Source organism: Augochlora pura, chromosome 7 (assembly GCF_028453695.1).
Source record: "Augochlora pura isolate Apur16 chromosome 7, APUR_v2.2.1, whole genome shotgun sequence".
In the NCBI taxonomy this organism is placed as follows: Eukaryota; Metazoa; Arthropoda; class Insecta; order Hymenoptera; family Halictidae; genus Augochlora; species Augochlora pura.
The window spans coordinates 15,663,555-15,687,940 of record NC_135778.1 but is presented as its reverse complement, the minus strand read 5'-3'; the positions used below and the strand labels follow the sequence as shown (position 1 = coordinate 15,687,940).

The following is a 24,386-nucleotide window of genomic DNA, read 5'->3' as shown; positions in this document are numbered from 1 at the left end:
TAACCTATTCATTTTACTTCGGGGGTTTGAAGAATTCGAATTTCTCCGCATATCCTCAAACTGTGTTAATGCAGAAACCTCATTCCACGTCTCTACGAAACGGCGATTTGTGTTATCGAAAACAATATTTATGAAAATGATAATTTATTAAATTGTACGATTCTTTAAACGGTTGATTCGTTGATGCGATTCGGTAGAAATCGACCACGGTTAAATACGCCTTATAACAGAATCTATAGCTAGAGTTTCCCATACTATGCGATGAAAGCAAACTTTGCCGTGCGTGAAAGTGTTAAGCATTCGTTTCACTATTGAAACTCCTTTCCACTGTAGAGCTGATCGATACGCTTCGAAGTTACGATTTAGTTAAGAATGGAACGAAATAAAGCGGATACCGATTGTGCGTGACTGATTGTAGTACGAATATCCACTGCCTGATATTGAGCGCTCTCAGATCTGTATAAAGGAAAGTGGCATATGTGAAAATTTTCAAGGATTTATAAGTAATAAAACGTAATTACCAGTTGTAAATGCGCTTCTGATATGAAACTCGTAATGTACATATTGCAGATACTGCAAATGCGGCAACTATCTCGAAGTAGAACTACCCGCAGATATACCGGACAATGGTTGCCCGTTGAAAGGGCCCCTATTACAAGTGGAATTAGTAAGTGATGCATCAGACAATGGTTGCCTATTATAAGGCGCCTGTTCACAAGTAGAAGCGGCAAGTGCTATGTCGGACTGCGGTTGCCTAAAATAGGGGCAATCCTCTAAGTAGTACTAGCAGCCGATATGTTTGACAGTAGTAAAGGAACCGCAGCCAATTAGTAATACTGACTTCTAAAATCGGAAATACCAAATCTCGAGTTTCTAACTGTCTGAACATATCTCTAAACATGCACACGCAATCGCGGATAGCACGTTCTATTTTTCAATCTAAAGAAATAATTATGGGCAATCATTTTCAAAATGTTCTACACAATGACTATACCCGTATCTAGGAAACTAATGCAGAGAGAGATATTTTCTACAAAAAAAAGAGTTGTTCAAAATGTCGAGCGGAGCAACATATTTTAATTTCATCAGAATTAGAGATGAGGACCAAACTATAAATGATTACCTAGTAGCCCACTGATAGGGAACATTCGATACAAATGAAACTAGTAGATCGAAGGAGATATAAAACGAGATTTAAGACTCAAGATCGTGTATCCATTGTTGGGGCGGTCCGAACGATTGTCGATCGTCCATGCGGTATTATGTGGTAGTCGGAACTTTATTTACATGTCTAATTTATGGCCAGTGGTATTCCGCGAGGGAGGGGGGGAGGGGAAGGGGTGTACTGTTACTTTTGCGAGCCTCTGTACGCTCTGCTGTACGTAATCGAGCGACGTAGCGCGCGTGCGAGGGCAACAGGAGAGAGGGTGGGAGGGCGCGGATCGGCGAGCTGGAGGGCAGAGAGGTAGCAGCGCGCGCGATCGGTGGCGGTGCTCAGTCGGTGGTTGCTCGGTGGTTGCTCGGTAGAAACGGGCGCGTCCACGAAGGTGCGGTCTAGCGATGGAGGCTGCGTTAATCGCGACGAGCGAGTGATACGCGCCGTCTGCACACGGGGGATCGTGTCCTGGATTCGTGGCCCCGCGTATCCCCATCGCGCGCGTGCCCCTCCCCCACCCACTCCCCCCCGGCCCTATGTGTGCGTGCGTGTGTCCTCTCCGGTGATTCCGCTGGTGGTGTGTGTGCGTGGCTACTGGTCCCCGCGCACCGTGACCGTTATTTTGTTTCGACTGGTAATCGCGACAGGCGGTGACTAAAAGGAATAGGAGAGAAGAGAAGGAAAAGAAGGAAGCGAACGAAGGCGATACAAGACGAATTTGAAGGAAACGAACGGAGGGAGAGAAAACGGAGAGATATAGAAGTGCGCCGCGATTGTAAAAGGACAGAACGGAAAGGCACGCAACGAACGGGGAAAATGTCGTCCACGTAGTCAAACCGAAGGGATCGGAGAGAGGCAGGTCGAACACACGGTGCATTGGTTACCCCGAGTCCGTTGGTACGCGCAGCATTTTGGTGTTGGCTGGCTGACTTGATTGACGCCTGCTTTGCTATTGCTGTCGCTGCCGCCGCCGTCGAACCGCCGCCGACGTTGCTGCAGCAGTTGCTAGCGATGCGAAATGAGCGAGAAAAAGAGGGATCGTGTGCCTGGGTGCGTGGCGTGTGCGTGTTTTGTGATGCAAGAGTGGGAGAGAGTGTAACCGAGAGATAGAGGAGAGAAAGAAAGTACGAAAATGTGTAGCCTTCATTGTTTCTCGTCGTCGCCGTCGTTCTCGTCGTCGTCGTTGGTCCACATCATTATTGTACAAAAATTGCTCTCTGTCGACGCGCGTGTCCCCAGCGCGGAAAAAGCAGAGAAAAAGAGCAGATTATAGTGAAAAAAAAAAACAAGGGAAAACAATAAATGTGACGTTGCCCGCCGGCCACCAGCCAGCCTTTTATTCTTTTTTGTTACGCGCTTTATTTTGCCCTTTCTTTTCAGGAGATTCTCAGTAGGATAGGTTATCTGTCGAGTCCCTTTTGTTCATCGCGAGTCCTGTCGGTATATTCGTCTATTTTCTTTTCTCCTTCCTTTTTTCCGTTTCTGATACTTCACGTTACTTGGCTTTGTGTATCCCCTCCCCTTTATTTTACTAGCTTCGTGCACGCACGTACCATTGCATGGACGTATATATGTACAATACATATATATATTATATATATATATGTTGAAAGCGACATAGATACACTCGACTTGAATGTTGCATTTGGTAGCCTTTTGGGTGAGACCAAACGGTTTCATCTCACTCTGGTTCACGGGTGTTGCAGTTTGACGGCTACACACCCGTGGTTCGCTAAACAGCGACGTTTACCGAACATCATTACGATTCGCGCGGCATTTGCCCGCATTCTCATCCTTGCAACTTGATTTCACGTTGTGTTTAATTCACGAGTTTATTGTATCTTGTTTAATCGCTTCTGTGTTCGTTGCCTATGGACATACAACGGTGGTCACCGCTGTCCACTTGCTTCTTTGCGCGAGTTCTTTAGTTCACCTGACTGTAATTCCTTTTCTCGATAGGTATCTATAGGTAGAAAATGTTCTAAAACGGTCCGCTATGAATTTGAATTGGTTAATCTTAATTCCCGTGGTTTGTCGCGAAATACTTTTTATAAAAAAAAAAGCGATTTGTTTACCCTTCTTCCAAGTTGTGCATCGGTTATGTAAACACTGATCGCTTACGAGGAAAATTTATAAGGGTTAAGGATGCGAGTGAAGTATAAGACGATAGGGGAGGTGGGAGGGTCGGTGGTGACAAAGATAGCTAGCGGAAGATACCCGAAATAAACGTGATGAAGTGCTGGACGTAGAAGTGGGGAAAAGGAAAGAAAATGATTGGGCGGTCTAGGAAGGGATAACTGGAACGTGTCGCAGCAAAAAATGAAGTGGGAGAAGTGGGTTTTTCGATTTGTTACATTTGTGTCGAAACCACTTGACCCATCGATGGGTCAAGGAGCAAATCGGAAAAGATGTCGATACAGAGGTGTCTCCGTAACGTACGCTTTGATCAAATGAGGTAAAAAATTAAGAAAAAATATTCTATGACCAATATTCTAACCTTCGTGTACACATTTGCAATCAGTAAAATGATTTTTATTTCATTATCGTTTCTTGGTTTATGGAATAAGAACATCGAACAGTGCTTGCTTTTCAAATATTTCTTTAAACGGAAAGGGAATTCAACAAAATTTTACCAAAATCGTCTTATCTAAAACTAGAACCAAAACTATGCCATTTTATATTTCTAATCCCAGCAAAATGTATATTAAATGATGGTAGGAGCTTACTTTCGACAATTAGATACAGTAGTGGATATCTAATATCTCCCAAGCAAAGGAAACTGCAATGGGGGATGATACCATTTTACCTCTCTCAAATTCGCCAAAAATTTTCATTGTGTAAGAATATTTTCTCCTTCATCAGAACCTATAGAGTACTTTACTTACGTTAGAAAAAAAATATTACGTTCGACGTACTTGAGTACGATGTCGTTAATGATTCTTTCGTTTCTGACGAAATGATGAAGAGGAAAAAACTAAACGATAGACTCTTGAGTTACTCGTACAAGTATATAGTTAGTAAGACTAGTACCCCCTATACGCATAGCTGCTACTTGTGTGTCTAGTACGCATATGTAAATAACGCTGTAAATAAAAGGCTTTTCACGTGCTTTTCGCTAGAATACTTAGTCGGTAGTATAGAAATGACGGCCGCCGATAGCGGGCGGATTTCCGTCACGTTTCTTGCCTTTACAGAGGAAAAGAAAGACAGGAAGACCATGCGAAGGGACCTAAGATCGTAACAGAGAGAACGCCTGGCCCGAAGGCGTTAAACCGGGAAGAGTATAATCGGGGTACGGAGCGATGTACGCAGCTGCGGGTGGCGCCAGTATAGCGAACAGGAGGAAGCAGAAACGGTTGCAGCTAAACAAACGCGTCGCCGAGGGTACGATTCCCTCACGGCTGAAGACAGTTCCAGCTTCTCAGCACCACTACCACCAACATCAGCATCAGCATCAGCATCAGCATCAGCATCAGCATCAGCATCAACATCAACATCAACATCAACACCAACACCACCACCACCCGAGCAAGTTTGCGCGTCCGCACGTTGTTCCACCATCTTCCACACCACAGCCACAACCACCGTCATCTGCATTCCATCAGAGCATCGATCGACGGCGTCATGTCGAGAAGTCTCCGCAGGTCACACCTGTCTCTCCAATCCACTTCCCGATATCACCGCCACCGTTGTCCCTCGAATCACCTAGCTCAGTTACTTGCGCCACTAAATCCAACAACTTCCCATTCCCGCCACCATCGATCCTCGATCTCAGAGTATCGCCATCTTCTTCGGAGCTACAGGTGGGTAGATTACTCTTTCACCGGTAACTAAATTGCTCTAGGATAGCCGTACACTTTCACTGTCTATCTATCTCTATTTATCTTTAGCTCTTGTTCTTTCACTTCTTTCTCTATCACGTGCTAGTCGCTCTTGCCTAGGTGACCCTATTTCATGTATTTCGTGCAGTCCTTGTACAAGTATTTTGATAATCCTCGTTGCACTCTGCACCTACTCTTTGCTGGCACACACCTTTACTTATATAGTAGGAACACACCATCGATTGGCTGTCTGGTGGCGTATGTAATCCCCGCGGTAACGCATCCTTGAACAGCCCCAGGTTCGTCAGCTGTTTATCCATTCATTGTAAATTTTAGCTATTAATATGTCTCTACTGGTTCCAATCAGCGCATACGTACATCGACTATTACCAATGGCAGACAGTGCAATGTTAGGAGTAAGTTATAGTGCCTGGTATCAAGGTGGATCAGGAGATCTTTGAGGAGGAACACGTGTGATTTATGATTTTTTTTTCTAACGGGGCAAAGGAGGGGAACAAAAAGTTGAAAATTGTATCCGTGTGTAAAGGAAGTGAGAAGGAGAAAGAGGAGGAGAAGGACGGTCGAGATCTTAACGATCAATAAAACAGGCAAATGAATGAGCGGAATGCAGGCTGCTTTATTAATTAGAAGGGAGAAGCAACGGTTACGGGGGGGTAAGGTGGTGAACTTTAGAGAATTACCCTCCAACTTCGCCACCAGACTTATTCCGCCGCTTCCACGATATCCCCCACGATCTTATGTTTACGGGGTAAGTATCAAATCATTCCAATGTCCTGTATCATCAACGATAAGCTATTGGCATCAGTGGGTAATTGTTATTCTTTCCTAGCTGATTACCTTTGCATCGACCTTATGTGCCTCCTTTTGAGAAAAGAAATTCATAATGTAGTATTTTCTTGGTGTTTGACCTTTTTTTCTTTTGTCTTATCATGATACATATTAGTATTTTTGTGTCCTTGTGTATAAAACATTTTTTTATCCAAAAAACTGTGATCATTGAAAAGAACAACTTGGATACAACGGAATCTATAAAATGTGCTTCAAAATATTTCACATCTTCTATTTCTTTTCTTTTTGCATTGTATATTTATATCCATCTCCTGGTAAAAGATTAGGGAACTCGAAAGGAAGTTGGAGAAAATATTACAAATGATCATGTGATTTTTCATCTTAAGAGTGTGCATTGAGTCAAACAGTAATAAATTCTAAATTAAGCTATATCACAGAGCACTACATAGTACTCTATGGTCAAAGGTAAACGACCGTCGCAAAGTGGGTTTAATCAAGTTTTCATTGTTAATTAGACTGCAATGAGTACAGTGTACTTATGTAAACAAATTCTGCAGTACATGTACGTATAAACGTTTATACGTGTTTGAGATTGGTTACATGTATACCAATTTTTCTGTGTTCTACTTAGTACGTGCATGCATGTTTTTTACATTATCATTTATGTGCTGAGTAACGAGGAAATAACAAAGAGATAAATTAACGGATAATAATATAGCGAAAGAGACTACAGAAAATGTTTAGAAATGATAGAGAAAGATGCAAATTACTTAATCATAATGTAATTGTCTTATATGTTTCATTACTTACTTATATTGTATATAAAATAGCTAAGATAATGTTTAATATTTATATTAGACTAACAAACATTGATAAAATCTTTAATATTTATTAGACTATTTAAAATATAAATTCTGAATAGTAGATTGAATAATACTAATTAGAGTTGTTGTCAATTTAACAACAGTACCTCAATGTTGAATAATTGCAGTGTGGTGGAGGACCCGGTAAAGCAGCATGGCAAGGATGCAGCAGACCTTCTCCCCTCCCTATGTCTCCTATGTCCCCTCATGGATGCCGCGGGGATGGTTACAAGACAAAACAATGCGAAGCTCATCGACGATGGATGAAGAGGAACAGGGTAAACTTGACGCTTATTAAATACAATACCATTAATGCAAGCTTTTTTCTGTAAAATAATAAATTTAAAGGGAAGTTTGGAATATAGCATTATTATAAGAGATCTTAAAGAACGTTTACCAATTTTCTGTATCGTTTATAAAATAGCTAAACAGAAATAAATAAACTTCGCATTATTCTGTTTAATTGGAAATTAAATACTGTCACGTGTTTTTTAGATAAGAGACGCAAGTTATTGTTATGGGAGCAGTGGAGAAGATGACGAAGAAGATGGAAGCAGTAACGCAAACCGTCGTAGAGGAGAAGTTAGTGCGGCAGTGAATACCGTACTGTATGCGGGGCTGGGAACTACAGCGCTCGGATTAGTTATCTCGTTTGTCGGCACTGGAGAGAAAGGATTCCTCAGTCCGGAATTGAGGCTGGTGGGTCCTTCGCTACTGTGCGCCGGTTTACTGTGTTGCCTATTTCGGGTGCTGCTCTGCCTCTGTTTATGTCGTTGTGGCCAATGCCGTTGGCGATTTTGTCATGTCGCTAACGACAAGAAGGAGAAAGTGAGGAAAACAGAAGCGCGGCCAACAACCGGAACATTGCCTACCGCCTCACTTTTGTCACCATCGCAGCAGCAACAACAACAACAGCCACATCAACAATCGGCCGCGTGTTCAAGTGGTCCAGCATCATCGTCCACAAAAGTACACGAGCTGTTGCTCTCTCCTGCCCAACTACCAGAGTGAAGACACCGTTTACGAACGTTTTCTACGAAAATCAACACGCCGATTAACTGCCGGTTCATGTCCAATATAGAATTTATCTAATCTCCATTCGGCCTGAACCGTTCTTGCAAACAAAAAACCATCACAGCCTAATTCTAGTTCGATGCGAATCTTAGTGCTTAAAAATAATAGAAAAATAAACAATCGGCTACGTTTTTCTACCCCTACCGTGTTTGAAAAAGTAAACAAGTAATTATCAATAAGCCTTTAACTGCTTCCTCGTTTATTTCCTTCCATATTCAGTTTCACTCTTTACAAGTTATCATTTAATCTTAATTCTCACCATCCGTCCAAAATCTTAAAATGTTCGTATCTGTTCTCGCGTACGCGAAATCGATGCCACAAAATTGATTTCACAGTCTTCGCGAGAAAAACGAACGCAATTATGCACACCGACGATATGCGACAGTCAAATCACATTACACAGAATAATTTATATTAGCATTACTTTAACGTGCACTGATCAAGAAAGTTGAAACTGCATTTGATCAGTTGATGTGTAACTGTATATAACAGGCGTATCAGAAGTGGTAGCATTGGATCCTGTTGCAGCAATGGCAAACAACTGATCCTCATAAATAGTCCCCTGTGCTTCCGACTTTCCGTTACTGGTTGTTGGACCAGTACCCGGAGGGTTGTCTCCTTTCGTGGCTTCTCTGTATTTTTGTAAATACACTTTCAGTGGTTCTACATAATTGTCAAAACCGAGAGTTGTCATGGCAAATAGAATGTCTTCACCATTGATAGTCTTGCGTTTTTCCATGTGGCACCGGTCACTTGCTTCGGATGTTATAAAGGATATGAATTCAGATACACATTCTTGAACACATTCACGTGCGTCTTTGGCTATTTTTCCCGATTCTGGTATGGCTCTTTTCATAATTTTAGCCACATTTGCTATTGGAAGAAACCGATCTTGTTCACGAAGTGGGCCTCCACCACTGCCACCACCAGCTCCTTGCAATGGGTCACTGGCTCCATGATTAGAATCGTCTGTATTTTCAGGGTCATCTAAACAGAAGCATCAATTTAATTTCTGTTTCTCTTCATAAAATTACCTAGGGAAATAAAAAACTTTATTAACAAACTCCAAATAACTAGAATTATTATCAACGAGTAGATTATAAGGTAAGTATCAAAAATTATTAACGATCAAATAAAAAAATCGATTTTGTAACTAAGCAACTATATCAATAAAACACAATATTAATGTAGAACTTTGTCCAAATTTTCTACAAAGTTAATAAATTATCTCTCCTCTATACGAAATACGGTAGAATATAACCTGTACTATTGTATTAATGTAGGGATGGTATAAATGTTACATAAGTTGTAGAATTTTTATTTATATTGAAAGTAAAGATAATCAAAACAAAATTAACCTACCTTCCATATCGTCCGATTGTACGCTAATATACGATGCAGAAACACCGCCTCCACTAAGGAAAGCGGTTGGACCTAATGGTCCTCCATCGTCACCACTTTCACCACTATTTTCCATTTCCAGTTTGACTTACAGAAAATAGATGGTTCGAATACTTAAAATTCTCTTAACCTGTTTGCCGCTTTGTTTTCACGACAACTTTATTTCATTTTCTGGCATAAACAAGTTCGTCGATAGACCCTGACATCGTATGTCCCTGTGCGGACGCAAAGCATAATTCAAAACGTACATTGCAATTTGAAATTGCGGCCGCAACCACAGATGAAATGTGAGGCAGACCGTATATCTTAACTGGTCCGGGTACCTATTTTATAACAATGTTTGTCATTGTATATGTATGGGCTAAATAAATGTTAATCCGTTTCATTTACATTTTTCAATTTGTAAAAAAAAAGTATTTTTTACAATTCGAAAAATATCTGATCGCCTTTTTGAATATAGCTTTGTGAAAGTGAGTATTAAATATTGCAAGCTTAAGAAGTCAAATTTCATATGTACAGAGTTAAACTAAATCTGAAATTTGTAATCAGTTTTTGTATAAAAAGGATTCTCTCTATTGGCAGCACTGAAAGATTCGCATGCATATCGTACAGTACTCTCTGCATATGATGAGCAACGTCACCAACTAGTTTATGTGAAACCTTTCTGTTACATATTTTTGTATTTCAATTTATCAATTTTTAGACGACGATTGCTTTGATGATTTTTGTTTCTTTGAACCAAGGGACGTAAGGACTGTTCATAGAAAATGGGATCCTCCCACAGTATTGAAATACCTGGAGGTGGAACAGAAGGTTACCATGTACTGAGGGTAAAGAACATTTGTCAGAATATTTTGATGTACTTCAAAAACTGAAATGTTACTGTCTGATAACGAATATCTCTGTAATGTGCTAATTAACGAACCTAACAAATCAATAACACTTTAGTGCACACGCAAATTAACTATGTGTACATTGATAAATTATAATTATATTTAATTATAGCACTTCATTTAATCTGTACAATTAAAATAGGTTCAAGAAGGCTCTCCTGGACAGAAAGCTGGCCTTGAAGCATTCTTCGACTTTATCGTAGCCATTGGGAACACCCGTTTGGTCTGTTTTTTATTAATTTCATACCTTATTAAAATCTTAGATATTAAGTGTGGTATTTTAACTTTTAAAACAAACATGAATAAATTTTATCTGTCTATATGTAGTTGCTATTCTATTAGTAAACTTATATGTGTCATTTGATTTATTTTACAGAATCAGGATAATGATACTTTAAAGGAACTGCTTAAGAATGGAGTAGATAAAAAATTAACACTTACAGTGTACAGTAGTAAAACTCAATCTGTAAGACAAAGTATTGTAGTACCCAGTCTTACATGGGGTGGACAGGGTCTCCTTGGTGTTAGTGTCAGATTTTGTTCTTTTGAAGGTTCTAATGAAAATGTTTGGCATGTCCTTGTAAGTATACAGTAAGTGTAACTAAATCATAGAAAAATGAGTGGGTAGTGCTATGAACATTGAATAACATTTTTATAAACTCTGTGCGTTCATTGTTTATAGGAGGTACATCCATCTTCTCCTGCCGAATTAGCAGGTTTACGATCATTTACTGATTACATTATTGGTGCTGATTCAGTATTACACGAGTCTGAAGATTTGTTCACATTGATAGAGGCACATGAATCACGTACCATAAATTTGTATGTATATAACACAGAAGATGATTCTTGTAGAGAAGTTACAATTGTACCTAATCATACTTGGGGCGGAGAAGGCAGGTAAGTAAACATGCTTCTTATCTTCTTATTTTAATTCAGATTTTATGCAAACATGTTTGAAATTTTGCAGCTTGGGTTGTGGAATAGGATATGGATATCTTCATAGAATACCAATTAGAAATATACAAGAACATAAACCTAGTAATTCATATACAGTACGTAATCAATTTTTCAAGTACTGTCCAAATTATGAATGAATGTTATATCCATTATTTAAAATCCTTTCTAGAGTACCACAAAGTCTACTGTTTTGAGTCACGCAACAACTACAACCGCAACTCACACTGGTGGAACTAACATGGTGACAAATATACCACCAGGTTTCTCCATTCCACCTAATTACGTTACATCGCAAGATGTTGCTACCAAAGCTCAACTTGAAACCACTACAATACCACAAACCATACATACGCCAACTATACAGACATATGCTGTGCCACAATTGAATCCAGCTACTGTCGGTGGATCTACTACAACCATTACTGCGTCACATACAATGTCCAATCAAGGAACTATCAATCTTATGAGTGGTAAATTACTTTTAATCAAATAATATATACAATTTCATGGTCTGACTATCAAAATATACGAGCTCAACTTTTTAGCGTCTATAATTTCTGCAGAAATATTCTATTGAGACACTATAATATAATATTTCTGCAAAAATTACAAATATGAACGAAAAATTAAATGGAAATAAATTAACGAGAATTTTTTTTCTTTTACATTTAGGTAATAATACTATACCTCAACTAAATACAATGCCAAATATACCTGGCATGCCTACTATTCCATCTTTACCAACGTTCCCAACTAATACGACGATTTCGAGTGAAACTGGTTCTGCAGTTGAGTTACCTAAAGAGTTGTATAATCCATCAAGTGTGCAGAATGTAACTCAAAGTACGACAACGACCGAAGTACAGTTTAATCCGCCTCAGTCTCAAGTAGTAACAGTACCGATTTCTTTACCCGGCATGCCACCTATCACCGTTAGTACAAGTCTGCCGCAGAATACACCTTTCTACACGCCAGGTTTTGAACAAAGTCAACTAACTGGCGTAAGCACGGTTCCCACGTCCACAGTGACACCAACACAGTAACGATAGTCCCATTTTTAATCAAATTTTTGTTTCATGGCGAAATGGATATTGATGAATGAAAATAAAAGCGCAATTCATATGTTACAAATATACTGTGTCACTCTACTCTTGTGCGTTTATACTTTATTACTTGTCTAAACTATTATACACAAGTTTTTGGGTATGCAAGGGAAAGATTATGTAATTCTGTATATAGCTAAAATAATCACATAAGCTAGGACTTAATTAAAGCATTTAACAAAAGACATAAGTATTATGTTCTTTCAGCTTCTTACTATTTACATTGTGCATGTTTGTATTATAAATATTACTCTTATATTTTCATTGACACAAAAAGTAAGTTTAATATATGCATAGAAATGTACGTATATATGTACACGTATGTGTATATACATGTATGTAATGATAAATTTTATTATTGTTATTAAGTATGTACAATTTGTATACAATTGTACAATTATAAACTGAGACATTTATGTATTATTTAAGCAACTGGTATTAATAAATTTTGAAGCATACAAGAAGCATATCTGCAAAATAATTTCTCCATAAGACTTGTATTGTGATATTGCACATGCATTGTATAATTTTTCAAATTTTACAAAGAATTTAAATACTTTTATTTGTAAAGAAACTATTTATTATATGTTGTATATAACGGTACAAGATACTATTTTACAACTACATATTATACAATAATTCTTGTATCAATATGCAAGACCTGTTTATCCTTTGGTATAATATTTAAATAATTATCTCTGTGTTTCCCAATTCCTCATCAGTGGGAAGAGTGACCTTAGATGGATCCACTATATTTGGATCTAATAAAGGCAACCCATGTTCCTCTCTGTAACGTATCTGTAAATATGCCTCCCGTTGGGCCCAGTCCTGTAAACGTGGATCTGGCAAGTATGCTAATACAAATGCTCCGCCTACTAGGCAAAGACTAACGCTTACAAACATGGTCATATGTAAAATAATTTTATCATCATGCTCGTTCTCGTAGCTAAATCCATAGCTGACCCATGTCTTTTTCACACTAACTTCAGGATTTGCCGATTCGTCGTTCTTCTTAGCCGTTGATGACACGAAGCGTTGTATTACATTATGTGGTTTCAAGTCTTTTGGTTTGGCTAACGAGGCAAGTTGTTTCACAGTTCTTTGAGGACGGACTATTCGGAGCAGAGATAACATTTTACAAAATGTTTATTGCTTAATTGTATATCGAAAATGACAATTCGTAGATATATATATATATATATATTATTCGTTAATTATAACCAGCCGTCAATATACTGTAAGAACTTTAGCAACCAAAATTAGACATCCGCGTAACGTTTATTCAGTTAACACGGGCAGGTTAAGAACTATGTGTGAATATGTATGCACTCGCAAGCAAGAACTTGCTGACTGCACTATAGTTCACGGAGAAAGTGCGTGAGGGCGCTGTAACACCACCTTTCCGCCATCAATTATAAATTACAACTGTGAATCTTTATGCACTTAAGGTGCACGTAAATTCCTAAATTACGAAACGTATTAATAACGATTAATATTGTTTTTATTATACTTTACCTTTAACTCATAGGGTTTTCTAATTTGGTTAAAGAATTTACTTTTATTCTGGTAATTATAAAATTACACGCGGAAAATAATAATTTATGGCATAATTATAATGAATCTAAATTTGTGTTGCATTACATTTTTTCTTGCTGGCTTCTTTTTAAGTTTGATTTTCTTTGAAATTATATGTTTGCTAAAATAATCACGAAATTTGAACCATAATATGTAAATACATTTTGAAAGTTTAAAAAGGTATTGTTCAGCATATTTCACTGAAAAGTCATTTATTTTCATACATAGGAAAGGTAGAAAACCTTAAATTAAAATTTAAACATTTCTTGCAAATGTAAAATGATTGAGGCTTTGGATAGAAAAAGGACATGTACGCGTAAGTGCCTTTCTCTATTACTACTATATACTGTGTTCATTTATTTTGTACAATATTTTCTTTATTAGCAGAATCTTTATTGTCTTCGTGCATTACTTCATAGTATTTGACAGCACTGTTCAGAGCTGTGGACAGGTATATTTCCTGCCACAAATGATTCGTTAAATTACTATCTTCACTTTTATAGCAAAAGTGATGGATGTAGTCCACCTTATTTGATACATCTGTCAATATGGTTAAGGATAAATGTTTCTGATATACTATGTACCCTATAAGTAAAAAAAACATTGATACATAAATTAGATAATAGCTGTAAGGATACATCCTTTAACATTTTCTTCAGCATCTCCATAATGCCATCGTATCCTGGATAATTCTTTATATAAGTTATACTTTTTTCTATAAAAAAGATGGTGTTAATAAATAAAAACAACACTTATTATATATTTTTATGCAGACATTATAGTACAAACCTTCCTCGATCTAGTAATTCTTGATCCTGTATATTTCGTTTAATAGTTTTAAGTTTATTTCTTTTCAACTCTAATGTATGGTTCTCTTCCATAAATTTGTTTCTCTCAGTTTCCAACTCTGCCTGCATAAAAAAATGTATTTTTTATATTTCAAACAGAAAAAAAATGATTATATTGAAAGTAAAGAAATTTACTATGATATTTAATTGCTTAGACAAATCATGCTCCTTAACTTCCAATGTTTGTTTTTCTGATTGAAGACTTTGCTTCATAGCGGTTATTTTCGATGTCAATTCTTGGATTTTAGTTTCGTCTTCTACAAACAGAGGAAATGACTTATTTTAGTTTATAAAGAATAAATAGAAAACAATGACATTATACATATAATACAGTATAATACATTATAATACAGTTAATTACCATTACAGTATTTTTCTTGTTCAGTTTTGACGTGATCCAGCAGCATTAGTTTCTTTTCTAATAACTCTCTCAGTTGTATGTCCGAAACTTTCACATACTTGTTTTTTAAAATCATTATATCCTCCATTCTGTTTTGATTAATACATGACATTTACAACAAATGTTCGAAATAATACAAATTTGAAGACGAACTTGTTGTCTGTTACTTATTTGGCTACCTTCAAAGAATTTAAATTGTCACTATGCATTGCTACCAACAAGAAAACCTCACAAAGTTAATTCTGTATGTATAGACGACATACGTAATTATACGTAGATATATTATATATATGTATATAAACAACAATTTATCGAAAATTAGTGTTTTTAAGCCACTTTGCATTGAACAGTGAACGATTGTGACGCCTCTTGTAGAAAAAAAGTAAAGCCTAGTTTGTTGTTTGCACGGCGCCAATTGGGGTAGTGGCAAAACGGCCAAATTGTTAACCAAGTAACCAACAATCGCTTCTGGTAAACAGGTTGAGCGTTTGGCCACTGCCCCAATCGGCGCTGTACGAACGTCGAACGCAGTTTCATTTTTTTCTTCACAAAGGCGCCACAATCAATCACAGATGAACAACGCAAGACTAAAAACATTAATTGCGCCTGCGCGCTTGCAAGGGTGAGTGTGCGTGAAGAGTAAATAAGTTCGTAATATGTACATATGATAAAGGATAAAGATGAGATGGCAGCGGGAAGGTGATTATTTGGATTTAAAAATCTGCTATCCTAAATTTTATTTTTAAATATAATGTAAAGGGAAAGGAGACTAAATAGATGTAGTGCAAAATAATATAAATTTATATAAGTAGTATAAATGAATAAAGATAAATAACTTGTATAAGTAATAAATTGCACAAATTGATACATGTTCATAATTGTTATTCTAAATCTCCGAAATAGATAAGAATAAAAGCAAACATACATTGGTGTTGAAATGGATACGTGGAAGGACAAAAAGATTAAACGTTTTGCATGCAAATTCATATATTCTTAAGATTATTTTGTATTACAAATACTTGAACAGAGATCATTTTTATAAATAGAATATTTTAATTGTGATATGCAATTTAATGGACCCTTAAAGTGTTGATTATAAGTAGATCGCAAATATAAAATTTCGCGACTATGATTTTATGTATATATGAGATTAATGCATAATAAATGTAATCAAATACAATATATTTAAGAGTATGTAATCAATGTAATCTAGACTATAATGACTCTATGTAATAATTTATCCCAATGCCCTTACCTCTACTAGAGATATTGTGTTTTTAAGACACAAAACATGTCAATAATGATCACTAAATCACAATGACCTTTTAACATTTCATCAATGCAATATAAATATTTTGATTTTTACGAAGATGTTTTCTTTAATGTATCACATTTTTATCCAATGTTTACTAACACGTACTGTATAGTACAACATTCGTTGAAATATTTTCATTGTCAACAAATGACAACAGCTGCTATCAAACAAATTCATAGTTAAAGGAATAATACTTCTTTGAAGATAAAATTCAAGCTTATGTCGTATTAACGTTATATAATAACAAGGACCTTAAAACGTAAAATGTACACAAATCCTTCAACTACTTATAATAGCTAACATTGCTTCGACTTATAATTAAATTTTGTTCATATGTTTAATTTTTTTAAACGTGCAACATCGTTGAAATCAAAGCTATAATAAGAAAATAAAATCGAATAAAAAACAACAAAACGTCTTAATATTAACTGTAACAATTTTAACATAGAAAGTTCGGTTCCGAACGAACAATTAAAAATTTGAAGACGTCTTGTTAATTTAAAGCTCATTATAAGTGATTATTTTTAACATTCTTTTCTTTCTGTGTTTAAATCTATCTCTTGATGTTTCATGACCTAAACAGAAACAAAATAAAACACATTAAAAATATTTAATATCTTATTAAGTTTTGCAACTATTAAATGGAAACCTGGAATAAGGGTCTCCGTCGCGTATATTTTAAATATAAAATACTCCCTTATTTAAGGTTTTCATTCAATTACAATAAAATTATTTACCATACGAAGTAGTCAGGCACTCTCATGATAAAATATTACATTGTAATATTGTTTCTTCTTTCTTCTATTAGATTAATAGTCACAATTGTGCACATTTACGTTTATTTGAGCAATTAAAATATTTGAACTCCGAGCTCGTTCTTGACCATCTCGTGTATTTGACTCAGATGCAGAAGCATTACCACTACCATTGTCATTATTATTGCTGTTATTGTTGGCAGTATCATCCCCACTTGCATTAGAAGTGGTGTCATTTCTCTGAACTAGGGCTGCATTGGAACTATTTTCTATTTGTTCTATCCCATATTCTGTGACATCACCCTGTGTTAATTGCCTGAAAATTAATATATAAACATTTATTCAATGTTCTACTTCGATATTTGAAATGTTTAGAGTAAAAAAATTATTCACTTACGCTGGAGCCAATGGATTGGAGTTATCGTTAATTGATGATCTTCGAAACGTGGAATGCAATTGTAAGGCATTCATACCATCATGATTGTTGTTTAAATTATTTTCATAATTCGGATCGCGTGTAACATAATATGGAGGTTTGAATACGCTCGCATGCACCAGTCTATTTTTATCTTTTAAAATTTTGTTGAACGGCATATGCAATAAACCCTTCTTACGGCTTATGAAGGGACCTGTAAAATATGTTTTGTATGAGGAAACATGTTAGGCATTCTGTAGTCACTGTCAATGTAACATACATTATTTTATGTTACTTATTACCGCGTTACGAACTGCTTGCAGTTAATTCAGCGTTCAAGTAGGTAGGTACAGTATACTGTAATAAAATATTTGTATTCTTTGTAAAAGAAAAAATTAACCGTTTCAATTCACGGTTAGTAGTGAAAACAAATATAAGATGTTAACAAGTGAATAATTATAATAGACAAAGCAAACTACAGTGCTCATAGTATTCGATTTATGCATTGCTGTCGATTTGTTGAACATTATTTTTTAAGTCAAATTTAACCAAAATGATGAACCATTGCATATACATATAAACATGTACAAACTGACAGCAAGCTATTCTATTATCCACCTACATATAAGCTGTAAACAAGAGAACTATTTTTTGCATTCTACCCTTATGCAAGTGCTGCGCATGTGAAGTAGGACAAGTTGTGCAGTATAACTGCAAAAAATATTTGCAAACATATTGAAGAATACTTACTGCTTTCTGGAGGAGCACTGGGTTGTATAGTTTCAAGATCACCACAATGTTCAGAGTTGTTGTTCTGACGCTTTCTATTCCCTGTAAAATAATAAAGGTCATAGCTACTGCTGCACATTTTCATTGGATATATTGATTCATAATATTTAACTTACGTTTTCTCCAGAATATTGCACACAATATAATCATCACAATAAAGATGGCTACTGATACAAATGACCCAAAAATAATCCAGGTGTTATTGAATCTGTCACTGCCTGTTGAAATAAAATTAAAAAGAAAATTCATTATATATTCACGTATTTTTTATGTAATAGAAAAATATTTTTAACTGACTTACCAGGTACAGTCTCAGGGGGGGTTATTTTCTTGCATAAATGAGCCAATTCTCCCGTTCCAAGTTCCTCCGCGGTATAACTATTGGCAATTATATCATAATTAGTAAACACAAAAACTAACCTCTCTTGCATCTTAAACCTAAATATCTCACAAAGTAACATTGTTTACATAAAATATTAACAAAATTACCCGGGCAGGCACGGTCCACATTGTCGTGGATTTTGAGCTGGCTTTTTATTTTCTAGCCGGTTGTATCTGCTACATAAAGTATAATTCACGCATTGTTGTGAGACTTCATAACAATACTGTTTCTCCGAACAGTCGGAGTCGTCAACACAAAATCCTTCCTCTATCGTACCCTACGAAAAAGATTGTCATATTAAAACGTTTAGTAGCATGTTTATTAATATTAGTAGCATATTTATTAAAATTTACATATGAAAAATATTTTTAATTTTATTTAGTAATACATTTGATGTTTCAGTTTTGGTACAGATTTTAACGCAAAATATGGTTTCGCGATTCTTAAATTTTCAAAGTTTAAATCATTAATTCCAAGTTAAACTATTATTAAGGTATTTTGATAATTTGGAACTTTGGTAGACCTTAATTACTTTAAAAAATCAAAATCAATAACATAAATTATATAATTATATAATTTTATTTTACGCGCACGTTTATAAAAATTAAAAATTTTATAATATTAATGTTTATTGGATATTTTGATCAGCATAGTTTTTCAAGAGCAATTGAAAATATTTGTTGTTGAGAAAGTATACTAATTTACTATTAAGTTTTCAAATATACATATACGACTATCTCATTGATTCATTACATTTTTATAATTTTACAAATCGTGAAAACTTCATTTTCCATGTGTTAATATACACATACGATGAAAGAAATGTTTGGAACAGACAATATGGCTATTTTTATCAATCATTTTGATGAGGAAATTGTTCATAAAACGTAATTGTAATACATTGTTCCGAACGATATGCTCAAGGTTCAAAAGCATGAGCAAGCGATTTCGATGTCTCGAAGAGCCGCCATTTTGTGAAGGGCGGTCGTCCGCCATTCGAGTACAAATCTCGTTCTCGATCACAAAATAGTTACTACTTATAATAGCAAAAATGAATTCCAATGGTTGTTATTTCAACCGTTGTAAACATTCATTTACCTCACAAATAAATGACTTCTCCTAATTAACAGGAAAGTATTTGTCAATTGCCAATATATAGTTAATTACACAGCGAATAATTATCCGTCGAATTTTTTTTTATAAACTGCAAAAATAATCTTTTTTTCTTTGCGCAACCCGCTTTTTATTTCACGTTAAACTACGTATACCGCAATTATTATATCTGCACAAATGTGTCACAGACTTATGTATTTTTCAAATTATGATTAAATCGCTAAATAATGTTATTTTCCACGAAATATTTAATTTTTTTTGAACCTGTTCATCGAATTAATCCACACATTTCATACTACAAAATTGATAGCTTCGAAGTTCCTGTTGACAAGCAGAATCAGTTCATAGTAACCACATGTGACTCAACTACGACGTAAACAAAAATATCACAAAAAGAGAAGCGATTCCCCCCATCTGTCACTAAGTGCCTGATACCGCATGGTGTATACAAATAAAATAGATTTACAGAGCAGTTAAACAATAAAAATCTCTAAAAATCGAAAACTCTAATTGACCATGATTCGCTCGTATCTGTTTCCATGAGGATACATATGAAATCTCCTGGTACGGTTGCTGTATGAGTCATCGCAGTGCGACCGCGGGATACCGGCGATGCAGAGCTACCAGAAAATACATTCCAGTTTCTCTATTAAGAGCACCGTTTAATACTCGCTATGGCGATGCGCATTAAAATATTCGAATACTTTGCACCTTTGTTTGTTGTATTATTCGAACAAAAATATTAAAAACCACACAGCACGTTGTCAATAACTACTGTATATATATCTAGCATGAATAGTTATGTTTCTTTGTATCCGACAGCGCATAATAAATAAAATTCTTTTATTGATGTAAATTCCACAAAAAAATCAGTTTTAAAAATTATGTTAAAAGATGATGTAATGCCGCTGTAAAAGTAAAAGAGAGGGAGAGAGAGAAAGATAGGGGAAACGGAGACAGGAGAACGAAGATCAAGAACCCCGGCAGATCAACTAGAATACAACATATTTCCCGCATAAGATTTATAACATTGTCAAAATGCGTGCACTACGTGATTTTTCTACGCACTTTCAGCGATCTTCTTTTTTTTCGTGATTCCTTCGAGGACGTACAGGTCGCGTTTAATGTAACAGTTCAATATCCTCAATAAGGTCATGAATCAGTGCGCATATGTGTACGTATTAACGAAATATCTATTGTTAAATTATTTCAGTGACGTACTACAGAATCATTGAATCAAATTATTCGAAATTCTTGGAAAGAAAGTTAGATGAACTGAAAGTTGGGAATACAGTTTCATTTACGACGTAAATAGGTACATTTTAAGATTTTTGCAGTGCACTCACCATTGGAAGAGAGAATTCGGCTATAAAGGGCCTCCAAATGTGTTTCACTGTTGCGATCGCATATGCGGAATAATTGACCGTTCAAATCTCTTGGTTTCATTAAAGCACACTTTCTTGATACGTCAACCCCTTTTCGTGCGGGTCTTGGTCTACTGTGGACGCTGGTTCATTCCGTACTGAAGCGTGTCTGAACCTGTCGCGAAGACAGGTGATAGGAGAAGGGGTGGCGGGGGAGTGGGGGGAGTCTTGAGCTTCAGAATATTGTACGTATGTGCTATTGCATTCAGTGTTTTAGCTGCGTTATTGGCAAGTAAATCAGAATTGTGCACAGATAAGGTTCCTTATCTATTTAATCCTCAAATTTCGTTCATTTAAAAATTATCTTGATAGTTAATACCACACACTGTCATCATAAATCTTCCTCGCACCCGCATGTTTTAAAACTTTGTTCTATCCGTAACAATAAAATACAACGCAAAGGGCCACACTTTATTTGCCGATGGTACTTGCAACGTTATCTTTATAAATAAATTTTTACTACTGAAGATTAATCGTTAATTAAAAATATTACTTTTTATGTAAAATAACACAGATAAAATGATATTGCAATTGAATATGTGTGCGGTACAGCACACGTGTCACTTGATCAAAATGTTTATGAAAAGTTTAACTTTATACTTTATTTACGCGTGTAGATAAGTTCACCGCACGCCGGTATTATCGATACTGTTTGAGACTGTAATTATGATAGCTACGGACCGCACGCGTGACGTATTGACACTGACACATTAACTCTCCGCAATCAAATTTGCGGATCGCAACAAAGGGCACATTCTACCTCCCACGTATCCAGATTATGTTGTGTATAGTTATGATTCGCTCACTATCTTATACCTTTTTTTATGTCAGATTGCTTTTGTATTCTTATTATCGAATCAGTTAACACGTGATAGTTGCGAGGATCCTTGGCAAACGGTGATTCATATTTTGTACTGCCATTAGACAGATCACAAAGGACCGATACTATATGAAATTAAAATAAGAAACCTTTTATTCTTACATTCTGGATCATATGAATATTAACCCTTATCACTCTAACCGACAGTAACGCTGCCGAGCTTAAGCCAGCGTTCTTTTCTCCCAAATTTTTGGAGCGATAAGGGCTAATATTATACGTTTCGTGGGATTTAACTGTAAATTTAAAAAGGGTGAATAAACTTGAAAACAAGATTTAATGAAGTAAAAAACATAATGTGTATTTCTTGATTTAGTATATATGTACATACACTGATAAAATGTGAACATCCTTATTTCTATTAATTTACCATACAATAACGAGCCATAACGTAATACTTAAAGTATTAAACACAATTATAGACGTTCTTAGAATATAATAGTAAATCGTTTTTTTAAATTACGTCTAGTAAGAGCTAATGTCTATAACTTTATTTTTTATTTTGTAACAATAAACCTGGAACAAAAAATTTTGAATCCGTACTGCATATTATTTCTGTTTTCATCTTATTTTTTTTATATTAAACAGTTAATGAAAGAAGATTAATTAGTTTCATTGAATTAGCTGAAACTTTGGAAAATAAACTCCACTTTTTTTCTACTCTTGCCGAATTTATAGTAACATTGATTGTTCTTTAGTGCAAGTATTCATGCGTACGATACCAGCAATGATCATTAACTTTATTCTCACAGAAGTTTAACATTATCACACGTGACTTCTTTCCAATTTGTGAGATCATTTTGGTGACAAAGAGAAATCGATTAGTGTATGTCGTACAAAAGGCTACCCATATCTTTTAATGTTTCTCCTCTGATATATCCAAATATATGTATTTTTTTTCCATTTTATTCTTCTTTCCAGGTACTACTTCATTCTTCATGTTACAACTGCATTTAGTTCACACAAAATGTTCCAATCCACAGACATTCACATTACTTCCATGCTGTTATGTGTGCTTTCAGTGAAGCCCAATGTGGATGTTGGTGCATCCTGTGATGTTTCTTCAAGAGACTGAGCATCCATTCCATCCGGTACATTGTTTGTCGTCGAACTTGTACCGTCATCCCAATTTATCTTGAATCTTGTAACACGTGGTTTGTCTCCTAGGATGTTTCGCTGTACTTTGTCAAACTGTGGTTGAGGTGGTGGATTTTCTCTGAGTTCTGCGTCGTTGTATTCATTATTTATGAAGTAGCCGACGCGCACAAACTCGTGTCCTCTGTATGAACAAGTTAACAACACAACTGTAACCCCCAAAGCATCATTGACTGGTATTCTACTGACATCCGGAGGGTCAGCCTAAAATGAAATTGTTGAATTAAACATATGTTCAAATACCTAATTCAACATAAATTTTGCACTATCAATTGCAGATACTGTGTCCTTCAACTCAGACCAATTTAATGCTTAATTTAATTCTTGCTTTTAGTGATGTTAATTTACCTGAAATACAAACATATGTCTTCCCTCAGGGATTGGACCAACGTATATTGTATCTAAAACCTGATCGAATTCCTCGGATTCAGCGCTGCCGACATAGATCATCTTCCATTCTAAATCTGTAATTACTTTATTGTATTAGTAATCGTGAGCAATTATGTACATTAATAATACAACTAATCGGAAGAATTGATTTCGCGGACTAAAATCTACTCAGCTAAACATTATTAAGACCTTGCGGGAAGATAAAACTAAAAAAATAATGTATTTGTGTCCTTGGAGGATATACTACTGGACCGCTTAAACTAACCTAATATAGTGTTCAAAGCATTAAGAAACACGCTTATTTCAATCATTATACAAATAGACGTGTCTTTCTACTTATAAATACAAATAGGGTTTAAAAATAGTACCTTCTTTCAGTTCTTCAATGCATTCAAACGTTACTTCAAATTGAAACGGGTTTAAAAACGGCGAAGGATTGTCGAGGACAGCTACATTCGCTAGCTGAACTTTGGCCATCGTTATTGTTGTTTAACTAAAATTTTCACTGTATGATCCGTATTTAACGATGACTGAACAAATAAATCGTTCTACGTGCCGTATCCCTTGGAACCGTATTTCCGAATTAGACTGATACGAAGCGAACGATCTCGAATCAAAAGGTAAGCATTCTAACGCTTGGCACAGGTCGCTTTGGCGGGAACAGAACCGAAAGACATTTCCGGTATTTCGGTCGTTGCTTTTGTACAAACACAACAAATCAAGAATCGCACTCGTGATCTTGGCGGGAATTTTAATTGATGCTTGGGAAGTTATAAATGTAGTTTTTCCAACGTATAATCCTCAAAATTTGTTAAATACTCTTATGTGACTAATTGAGAACTCTGATAGAGATCAATTAAAATCTTT

At 35.7% G+C, this 24,386-nt stretch overlaps 6 protein-coding genes across 6 annotated transcripts; 2 read left to right on the top strand and 4 right to left on the bottom strand.

Annotated features, from left to right (window-relative positions):
• The first annotated feature begins 1,458 nt into the window (after positions 1 to 1,458).
• On the top strand, positions 1,459 to 7,867 carry LOC144472453 (uncharacterized). Its single transcript, XM_078185560.1, has 4 exons — positions 1,459 to 2,053; positions 4,351 to 4,959; positions 6,779 to 6,928; positions 7,146 to 7,867. Exons 2-4 carry the CDS (start codon positions 4,459 to 4,461, stop codon positions 7,659 to 7,661), a joined length of 1,167 nt encoding a protein of 388 aa, XP_078041686.1. The 5' UTR covers positions 1,459 to 2,053; positions 4,351 to 4,458; the 3' UTR covers positions 7,662 to 7,867.
• Positions 7,868 to 7,901: 34 nt separating this feature from the next.
• On the bottom strand, positions 7,902 to 9,417 carry Nf-yb (nuclear factor Y-box B). Its single transcript, XM_078185561.1, has 2 exons — positions 9,087 to 9,417; positions 7,902 to 8,711 (listed from the first exon to the last, which is right to left on the bottom strand). The coding sequence occupies exons 1-2, from the start codon at positions 9,199 to 9,201 to the stop codon at positions 8,164 to 8,166; spliced, it is 663 nt and encodes a 220-aa protein (XP_078041687.1). The 5' UTR covers positions 9,202 to 9,417; the 3' UTR covers positions 7,902 to 8,163.
• A 315-nt stretch (positions 9,418 to 9,732) lies between these two features.
• Grasp65 (Golgi reassembly-stacking protein 2) lies at positions 9,733 to 12,126 on the top strand. Its single transcript, XM_078186494.1, has 7 exons — positions 9,733 to 9,955; positions 10,161 to 10,241; positions 10,395 to 10,598; positions 10,701 to 10,918; positions 10,989 to 11,073; positions 11,148 to 11,448; positions 11,651 to 12,126. The coding sequence occupies exons 1-7, from the start codon at positions 9,893 to 9,895 to the stop codon at positions 12,019 to 12,021; spliced, it is 1,323 nt and encodes a 440-aa protein (XP_078042620.1). The 5' UTR covers positions 9,733 to 9,892; the 3' UTR covers positions 12,022 to 12,126.
• A 64-nt stretch (positions 12,127 to 12,190) lies between these two features.
• Positions 12,191 to 13,436, bottom strand: Np15.6 (NADH dehydrogenase [ubiquinone] 1 beta subcomplex subunit NP15.6). Its single transcript, XM_078186495.1, has one exon. The coding sequence runs from the start codon at positions 13,213 to 13,215 to the stop codon at positions 12,766 to 12,768; it is 450 nt and encodes a 149-aa protein (XP_078042621.1). The 5' UTR covers positions 13,216 to 13,436; the 3' UTR covers positions 12,191 to 12,765.
• Positions 13,437 to 13,851: 415 nt separating this feature from the next.
• On the bottom strand, positions 13,852 to 24,189 carry LOC144473570 (uncharacterized). Its single transcript, XM_078187538.1, has 8 exons — positions 23,888 to 24,189; positions 23,478 to 23,593; positions 22,965 to 23,333; positions 14,866 to 15,010; positions 14,640 to 14,761; positions 14,446 to 14,567; positions 14,295 to 14,371; positions 13,852 to 14,196 (listed from the first exon to the last, which is right to left on the bottom strand). The coding sequence occupies exons 1-8, from the start codon at positions 23,994 to 23,996 to the stop codon at positions 14,009 to 14,011; spliced, it is 1,248 nt and encodes a 415-aa protein (XP_078043664.1). The 5' UTR covers positions 23,997 to 24,189; the 3' UTR covers positions 13,852 to 14,008.
• LOC144472801 (uncharacterized) lies at positions 15,545 to 21,453 on the bottom strand. The gene is made up of 8 exons (XM_078186174.1): positions 21,020 to 21,453; positions 18,668 to 18,837; positions 18,480 to 18,556; positions 18,295 to 18,396; positions 18,140 to 18,220; positions 17,372 to 17,603; positions 16,957 to 17,290; positions 15,545 to 16,794 (listed from the first exon to the last, which is right to left on the bottom strand). Exons 1-7 carry the CDS (start codon positions 21,020 to 21,022, stop codon positions 17,029 to 17,031), a joined length of 927 nt encoding a protein of 308 aa, XP_078042300.1. The 5' UTR covers positions 21,023 to 21,453; the 3' UTR covers positions 15,545 to 16,794; positions 16,957 to 17,028.
• Positions 24,190 to 24,386: the final 197 nt, after the last annotated feature.